The sequence below is a fragment of the Colletotrichum fructicola genome (genome assembly GCF_000319635.2).
Source record: "Colletotrichum fructicola Nara gc5 chromosome Unknown KSG_Nara_v1_contig01, whole genome shotgun sequence".
NCBI classification, from domain to species: Eukaryota; Fungi; Ascomycota; class Sordariomycetes; order Glomerellales; family Glomerellaceae; genus Colletotrichum; species Colletotrichum fructicola.
In genome coordinates, this window is record NW_027094051.1 from 5506440 (window position 1) to 5516009 (window position 9570).

At 56.2% G+C, this 9570-nt stretch overlaps 1 protein-coding gene across 1 annotated transcript; it reads right to left on the minus strand.

The window, feature by feature from the left end:
• Window positions 1–4269: 4269 nt before the first annotated feature.
• CGGC5_v001548 (Sterol uptake control protein 2) lies at window positions 4270–6093 on the minus strand (the record flags this gene model as incomplete). Its single annotated transcript, XM_032034621.1, has 6 exons — window positions 4270–4999; window positions 5057–5175; window positions 5233–5452; window positions 5507–5564; window positions 5617–5831; window positions 5987–6093. The coding sequence occupies 6 exons, from the start codon at window positions 6091–6093 to the stop codon at window positions 4270–4272; spliced, it is 1449 nt and encodes a 482-aa protein (XP_031886503.1).
• Window positions 6094–9570: the final 3477 nt, after the last annotated feature.

Consider the following 9570-nt stretch of genomic DNA (forward strand, 5'->3'; position numbering starts at 1 on the left):
TCCTGGGCTGAAGAATCCTGGGTCGAGATGTCCTGTATGAAAAGGCCTCCGTGGCCGGCGAGATCTGAGAAGCAGACGCAATGAAACAAACATGACTTTTGCAGTACAGGATTTCAAAAAGACAATGGACCACCCTGGGAACAGAGAAAGAAAAGACAATACCTAGAAGGTGTGTGGACGTCGTCCAGGTCAAGGTTGTAGCCAGGCATATCCGGGCGCGGAACAACAAGAGCAGTCATTGATTCCTTGGGTTGTGTATCATGCAATCCAGGGCAGTAAAGTCAACTCGGATGAGCTGTGTCGGTGTACAGAATAACAAGAGCGATAACCCGGGCGGGTAGCTGCTTGCAGAGTTCCTGTGGAATGGGAAAGGTCGAGTTGGTGTCGTGTGGGATGATCCTTGGGTGGCAAGATGGGGAAGATCTTTTTTGACCTTCTGTGTAGGGTTGCTGTTGTGTAAGGGTTGGAAGGGATGTAGGCGGGTAGAAAAAGAGAAATTGGCGGCTGTTGGGTTGCCAAAAGGATCAGCTTTGCAGTAGGCAGAATGCTTGGGCAGGAATGTTCTTGCGGGTTGGGCTGAAAAGAAAGGAAGAGAAACGACGTTGGGCAGGGAGAGAGGGGGTCAGCGGGTTTTAATGTTGCAGGACGACGACGAAGGCTTCTGAGAGCACAGCAGAAGCGAACGAACGAGATGAGGTTTGCGAGGGGGTCGGTCGGGGAGGGGAGGATTCGGGGTGGACTCCACGTCGTGCGTGCCATGCCGCATGCCCTGCTGGCATTCATGATCCCTGTTCCCGAAGCATTGGCACCTTTCATTCTGCAGGGCGGATGTGCTTGATGTGCCAGGCCAAGAAACCACCATCACATACGTGCGCAGCATGCAATGATCCGTATGGATACGTATTTGGTCTTGATTGTCCACCACTCATTTCCAGCGCCAGCCCGTCTCGCGCGTCTCAATCAGTCTCATTTCGCTGCCGCCGTGTTTATTGAAAGCCGTGTCCTTTCCCTGGCCAGAGTGTCTGGACTCCCGCCCTCCAACACAGGCCGACTGGCAGAGAATGCACGTCGAATGTTTCGTGTTGCTGCTGCCGGCCGTCACAATGGCCGCAGCAGGCCCTCGAGCTATTACATGGCGCTAGCCAACTGGCCTCGTTCTGACTGCTCACTGCACCTGTCATAGGCCCGTTCCGAGTGGAAGTTGGCGGTGACTGGGCCTTCTGCCTTGATTCTGCTGACTTGGACATGGGCCGCGGGTGGACACAGACGACGACCCTGAGCCTATCGCGGTGCGAGGAACCCCTAGTCGTGCCGGCCAGGAGGGATTATGGCTGCAACGCCAGCTCATCCGTGCAGCACCTTGAGCGTGCTCGGCGGGAAAACGAAGCCAGCCATGGGCCAGCAGCGAGCCAGAAGGACGCAGAGAAAAGAAAAGAAGGCGGCAGGCTGGACGAGTCGTGACGGGCTAATGCTTGCTTTCTGCGAGCCCTTCATCTTCTCCGCCATCCGCACCACGCGCGGAACTTGCTCGTCCCATCAAGCTTGGTGTCTCTGCGCTGCCCTGCGCTGCCCTGCCTTGCGTTGCGTTGCCCGTCTGCGCGCGTTCCGAATTTCCCATCCCATCCCATCACAAGCCGCCCGCCCGTCCCATGCCGTCCCAAAACCCCTATTCCCTTGCGCCATCCGTCGTAAATGCCTCCCGTTTCCAGTAGGTTCGTCGAGCATCAAAAAAGTCATGGCGCGATTGTCGACGTACGCTTTGACGCATCAATCAGAGCCGTCTACTTGAAGATCGAAGCGGCCCACCGGGCGGAGGAGGAGAAGGACGACATGTGTGTCGACGAAAAAAGACGCAGCAGGACGAGCCAGAGCCAATCCGGACTGCATTGGCGTCTGTCGTCGCACCCCAAAGCCGCCGACGCGGGCGGGAATTGCGGAAGCCAGGCCGGCTTGTCAGCCCGTCAGTGCCTCGTTCTCGTGTCTTGTCGTCGTCCATCAAGCACCGTGTTGCTTGCTCTATTGGCGGTTGTGGCTTCACGTGCGTAGTCCCGAGTTGGTCTCGGCGGGCTTGATAGGGCAAGCTGCAGTCGCTGACACACACCGGTCAACGCTCTCCATCTCGACTTTCCCTCATCCGACGGCAGTACTTTTGGCGTGTCCAACGGCCACTGGTCCGGGGGTCGAGCTGTGGTCGGCCGGCCACACACCGGCAGCAGCACACCACACCGTAATCACAACACCACCCACCATCTATTGATTGCAGACCACTTTCCTCCACCCACGAGACAGCTACGGCCAGACATCAGATGCAAACGTGCTTCGCGACGTGATTAACCGGTTACTGCCAGCTGGCCTGCTGCTGCTGCTGTCGCTGTTGCCGCTGGCAAACCGGAAGCGGTCCACGCCAACCACTTCGCAACTCTTTTCGCGATAATGCATTTGCGTAGTGCATGAGAAATATGCGGCGTGGGGCCAGGTGGTCACCTTGCGACATTATCCAGCTGTCATGCTCATCGTATCATGAGCGAGATGCCGCGACTGCGATGGCTTGTCGTGCGCCGTGATGCGATCCCGAGAATCCGAGTCGTCAACCAAGCCATCAGGATAAGCAAGCCGGAGCAGCAGCAGTCGCCGTCCATCTCCGAGTTCCCCGGCTGGGCTGGATGGAAAAGCCGCTCCGAGCTCCACAAGTTGTCTGAATAGACGCTGACGGTCTAACAATGGTGAAGCTGGCTGGTCTTGACTTTGAGGCCAGCATGCGGTTGAGACGCGGGGAACCAGTGTTGAAGGGTCGTCTCATGCGAGATGGCTGAAAAGCTGACGTTGGCAGACACGGGACGAGGGGTGGGGGATTGGGAAACGGGCGACAATGTGCGACGACAGCGCCCGTTGACGAGCGGATGCATTAACGATGGGACGAGACAGCAAGCAGCCTTGGCCATCGAAGCGCAAACAAAGACCACCTCACTCGGAAGCAACTGCCTCGATCTCTGCCCTCCCTCCTTCCCCCGGGACAGGAAACAAGGTTCAACCTCCTCACCTTCGCTTGCCCTGTCCTGGTGATCTGCCTCACCTTTCCCACTGGTCATACATATCGAAGACGAGAGGCAGGGAAGCGACGTCGACACTTCCCAAGCCGTCCTCACAACCGACCTGAGCTTCCTGCTGACTGCGGGCGGATAGAGCTCCGGCTGTTTCCTCCTGGAAACACCCGACCGCCTTACCGTGACGTTCGTGTGGCCCTAAACAAGCACCCGCAACCTTACCTTAGCCAAGCCACCCGTCTTGATCAACGACCTCTCAACCACAGCCTCTAACCCAAACCTTTCCCGACTAGCTAGCTTCTATCCGTACGTGCCTTGTTTTCTGCGATGCTCTCGTCAACATTGCCGAGTCCACCCTGATGACGCATAAAGTACACGCAACGCCAGCTGCGCCAACGGGTACGCATAGAGCAACGAGGAACAACTCATCGCTCATCTCTGTCCTTAATGCCTCTGTATCACAGCTCTAGGGAGTGCTTAACTCCTCCTCGACTCAGGGGAAATGCTGATGGTGGTTTCTGGAACCACACGTGACCTGCGACTTCCAGCGACGAGCAACATCGAGCTACACCACCAGTCACCGAAACTTTCTGGAACTTCCAAGTACCGACAAAGTTCCGCCACTGTTTCTCTCCCTCACTGGAATTTGGAGCTGAGGTGGTTGGGAACTCGCCATCATCTAATCCCTGTCAAGATTTCGCGCCAGCAAAGTCTGTTGCGCTCGACCCTCGGCAAACGCTCTTGAGGCCCCCGAATCCCCAGTCAGAAGATGAGGGGATTCGCAGAGTTGGCGATCTTCCCCTGGCAGATTCGACGGCGTGTTACGGATTTTGGAATCGCTTTTCGTCTCCTCGATTTTGTGGGAACCTCTTCACAACTTGGACCATTTACAGTGATTCATTACTTTCGGCCGTCGGACCGCCGAAATACACTATTGCAAATAAGGTGATTGTGCGCGCCCGCCGGCCTGGGTGCTTCCGACGCACAGCGCAGATCCAAATCTCGGTGTGCCGGCTATCTGACTCAGTCACCACCACCCGACCAACTGCTGTCTCGGGATTCGACAAAACATTCCTCCGGTATCAAACCCTGCTCTTTCGCCAACGCCTCTGTGATGATGATATCCTCAGATTGAGCGACAACACAATGGCGATGAGGTGTCGGTGTAAGTGGGCTTATCTCCAAGGACTTCGCCGATGAGTTTGAAAGCGAGAGTGGGTGCATATTAGACGGTACCGCGACCACTCACATCGAGTACATTAGTCTGTGTATGTCGACCTGATATCGCATCTTGCCAGATATCTCGCAGTCGACTTTCGGCATCCGATCCGTCCGTCCACGCAACTTCAGCGAGAGCGGCTTTGGCTTGCTCCCAGTTGCTTAGATGCATCACGGTGCTAGCTAGAGAGAGTTTCGCAGCATACACAGCCTTCCACTTTGCCAGCTGTTGCTTGCCTGTGTCAGTAATGGGCCTGCCTGAATTGGCAATGGCCGCACCAAACATGGCACTCCAGAACCACAGACTCCTGCTGAAGGAGCCTGCCACCATCTCTGCTTCTTTGTCGCACACGTCATCGATGAGCTGCTCAAGCAGCCAGACCGTTAAGACGCAGTCCATCTCGCTGTCGTTCACCGCCATGACGAGGTAGAAAAACGTTGCGATGTAACTCGCGCGGCTGCTCTTGGGATCACCGTTCAACATCGTAGCTATATTGCGCTCAGGGTCAAAGCCACGGGATAGCTCCCAGTTGAGATTCTTGGTGTAGTCCTGCCAAAGCAAGTCCGTTGGGGTCTCTGCCCCTTCCCACCAGCCGTATTTCGGTGCCTGTCGGGGAGGTAGGCTCTCCATGTCCCATAGCGAGGTGAAGAGCAAAGCGATGATGCTTGGCTGGAAATCGGCACTGATGGCGTCGTGTATGACGTGGACTTCACCACGGCGTAGACGGTCGCCTGCCCTACATTCATGTCAGCTATAGAGATCCAGCACGCCTCCGGAGACGGACTTGTGTTACATATCCAGCATCTGCTGCGCTAAGTTTGACCGCATCAGATTATACCCATTCTTCTGGAGTGTTAACCTATACAGACCGCGTAGATGCTTGGATGACGCGTCAAGGTCCCCAACCGCACCCTATGGTCCGTCAGTACTGGTCTGGCCACAAGTTTCCGGATTCCAACTGCGGTATACCTCTGTAAGTGCCAGTGTTGCAATAGCAAAGACAGCAGTGTCGCTGAAATCAGTCTCAGACTCTGACAGCTGCTTCTTTGCGAACTCGTATGCTGCTGCCTTGTGGTAGAGAAAGGGGACTTTGACATGCTCAAGCGATCCTGTGACCCAGGCCCACTGGCACGCCGCGACCACTAGGCAGCCATGAAGTAGACCTGGATGCAATAGAGTCCTCTGAACACTGCCCAACATGTCAGAGCCAGCATCTGATTTGCAAACAAAGTCGATCGCCTACCTGCACAGATTCTGGCCTCGTTCCACGGGAGTCTGTCCTCTAACATAGAAGTTGGTAACTGAGCTTTTGGTCAGGGAGGTAGCATAACGGCAGCGGGCGAAATGACTTACATTGATGGAAGAGCCATTGCGACATTTCCGAGAGTTGATAGTCGCCGGAGAAGCCGGCGAATGGCTGATGGGACAGGACGTTGACGAGGCGAGCCGACTCCGCGACCGGGATCAAGGCCGCCGACTCGGACTCGGCCCGAGACTCTGGAGTGGACTCGGCATCAGTGGCGGGGTCGGGGTAGATGCAGTCCTTGCCCGTCTGGAGACAGTTGGTGCTGCGGGCTTGTTAGTCGATTGCTGGGCTTTACCCGCAGAGTCCGGATCGATCTTTTCATCACAGGCGTTGTCTCCGCCAAGACGGTAGGCACAAACAAGGTGAAAGGGGGGGGGGGGAGGTGTGAAGACAAGGTAGGGATAAGGAAGGACATACCATAGTGGCTTGCGCTCATCGCAGCGGACGTGACGCTGCTTACATGTCGAGCAGCCGTTTTTGCTACGGCGATGGAACTTGCGGACTCTGTTCTTGGGGGGCGCCATATCAAGTCCAAGGTACGTTTCGATGTCAATGATGCTCCACGCAGTCCCGGGGGTTAAAGCGACGCCGATTGACCATGCTTGATGAAATGACGACGGTTATGCGGGCCAAATCTCGACTGATCTTGCAGGTGCATGAGACCAGGCCGGGGGGAGGGGGGGTCAGCTCCGAAGGACAAGTGTGAGGTGATGCGAGAGGGAAAAGCTCTCGTGATAGGGAGATGAGATCGGGAGACAGGAAGCCTCTGGCCGGAGAACGTGTTTCTTCATTTTATTCAGCCTCCTGCTTGCGGTGCCGGCACGAAGGCGTTGCTGACGATGATGATGATTGGCCTGGGTTGCCAAGCGGGAGTTGCTACACGAGACGTGCATGAAGGTATAGCCAATGGGAAAGCTAGGAGATCATCTGGTGGGGTTGTCTCTCGTGACTACCTGACAATTATGTAATGTTGCCAAGCTCAAGCCACTTGCTAACCCAACCTCGGTGTGGCTTGGCATCTAGACTGGGAAGCCACAACCTGGAGAAGGGCCGTGTCTCCCTCCGTCTTGGAAACGGAAACTGCTGCTCTCGCTTCAGATGCGAAACCCTAGGAAGGCACGATAGCACGGCAATTCTCTCCTCAGAAGCTGCACTTTGCCAACCACAGAGTCTTGCCGTCCTCCTCCCCTTTCTTCTCCTTCTATTCATCTGATCTCCGAAAACACAGGAGATCGATGCTCTAATCCAAACACAGCAAACGGTCCACAAGCAATTATCGGCCTCTCCAGGCGTCATCTCTGGCATCAGCGTCGACCCTGGTCTGTCAGATTCGCACGCTCAAGCAACGTCCGCGAAATAGTGTTGTTCCATGCTCGAGCATCGAACATCGTCGAACATGCTTCCATCGCTGGCTGGATCGCTCCGCTTCCACCCGCCAGGCACCACCAGGGCCCGTGGCCGTCATTCCAACAACAATCGGATAATTTCTTCCGATCAGGAACCCGCGACGGGGGCGCTCGATTAGGTGCCCCGTGTCGCGCCGGGGTCGAGACAGGGTGCCGAAAAACAGATGGCCGCATTGACACCCACGGTAAAAGTGACCGGTCACGCCCCTCCGAATCGCCAGATTTTAAGTGGAACACACCGGCTGTGATTTCGGCCTTGTCATGCGCATTTCGCGGTGCCATGCGTGCCATCCCGGCCTGCTCAATGCCCGCAAACATGGTCTGCCCAAGACATTTTCGCTGTTCGTCTCGGCCGGTCTGGCTCTCGACTCTCCAGACACCCGCCGATGGGAACCACGCGAAACAATACTGCAAACCCGACCACCCTTGACCTGTCTCAATGCACAGAGCCAGTAGCTCTCCCTCCGCTCCCTCACACACACACACACTCTCACACTGCACAGCCTCTCCACCTCAGTGTTTGGTGCTGGCTTGGTGCTACACTTTCACAGACGGGACGGATACTCACTCACTGTCGCCCGCAGAATCCACGGCAGCCCTCTGTCCCGAACTCCTTAAAGGACAGGAGTCATGTTCATCGACACAGAACGCGGGGTGAAGGCGTGTTGCGTCCATCTACCGAGTCGTGCGGAGAGCATCTGAGATGTGAGCTGAAAGACAAGCGCGCAGTTGATCAAAGTGCCAACGCCTAGCGAACAACGTCATCTTAATTTGGCAACATGATCGTCCCGCGGAATCCCCGCAAACCACGAGGCGGTGCTTGACAGCTCATCAAGAGACGAAATAGCTTGTCCAACCCCTCCTCCACCGCACGCAATTGTTGGGTTGAGGCGCTCGGTTGCCATTCACTGCACCCTGAGATCGATCAAATCTGCCTCCGCGTACATCATGCACATACAGTACACACAGAGATTGCCGGCGATCGTCCGACCACCCTCGCTTGCCCTTTGCCCTTGGGTTTTCTTGCCCAGTTCGAATCGTTGAGGTTATCGACAACCTTCCCAGGATACTAGGGTTTACCGAGGCGCACGTCATCCCGCCCTATTCGCCCTGGGGCCTGGTCGGCGGTTGTCGATGTCGAGTCGATGCCACGGACGATGGACGACACTAGTCACTCGCAGCCAGCCGAACGACCGGCCTTCAAACCACAACTGAGTCCCGCCATTGGCCCTCGCTGCCCCCCCCAAAGTCTCCCCCCAATTCACCTCTCCAGCCCCATCAACTCCATTTCTGGGATTCTTGGGCCCTGGTTCCCTGCCCCATTACAAGACAAGACAATACCAGCTTCACTTCGCTACGTCAAGGTCAGATCATTCGTCGGTCCAACGCACACTTGTCACCGAGAGCCCCCCAGCTTTTCCGTCTCTGTTGCACTGTTCTATTCGAGGTCGACGTCTTGGAAATTTGGCAGCCCGTCAGCAGGACGACTGCCGGATTGTCACTGCTGGCAGAGACACTGGATGCAACACAACCATTGGCTCCATCAACCCCCTCCTCCCCCCGGGCTATGTTGAGATGCTTGTGATGCTCGCCGGTCATTGACAGTCCCTGATTCAATGATGCGCCAAAAGCAACTCCAATTCACCAAAGTGGGCATCAAGGCATGGTTGGGCTCACAAATACAGGCGGTAGCGCGCGTCCCCTTCCCCCTCTTCATCGTATCCGCCGCCGGTGTTTGTTTGTCCAATTTGTGCCCAACCCGGCCTGCTGTCACCGCTTCTTCTCCCGCTAGGTACAACCCTGCACAAATCATCCCATCCGGTACCGAAAAGCTACTCCGACCTTTCGGGCAACAATTCTCCAGCCCAGCAAAGAAAAAGTTTCTGTCACAGCCCAATCGGTGCCCTACTCTACACAATTGGCCCCGTCGACTTCGTCAGGAGTTGGCAGGGCCAATGGCTTTCACGCGCGAGCCAATACAGCCCGGCCATAAGATTTGTTTTCCATCTGGGGTATTCCTGGTGAGAGGGGCCAACTGTCAAAAAGTCGACCTGGCATCGCGCCAAAATAGAGGGGACAGGAGGGCACCAGCCATCAAAGGGCACGCTGATCTCCCCTCGTTCGCTTACTCGCCTATCCTGTCGTGTTCACCTCGCAAATCCGAAAAGCAAGGCTCGCCAGCCAAGGGATGGATGCCAACTTCCAGTAGGGCGGCAACACCGTGGTGAACCCCAATCTATCCCAGGACGCCCGACGGACGAACCTTCTCGACTACAGCGCTTGGCAGTCACGTATCCTCTAGCCTATGCGGCACCCGTCTGCTTGAAACCAAAGACGTCTCCGTGGTGTTGGTCATTGGGGCGAATGCAAATCTTTACTCGAGTATCGCCGGCTTGCGTCTCTCCTGGTCCCTGTTCACCCTCCGCCTCGACTCTTCCCAACGGACCACCTCCCCTTCAACCCTCAAAACCAGGGATCAACCATTTTCGCCGCCCGGTACCACGCCCCACGAGGAGGGACATCGCAAGAAGACATAAAATGCCTCCATTCCGAACTTAATCATCCACTGTCAGGATCCTGCCCGCTCCCCCATCC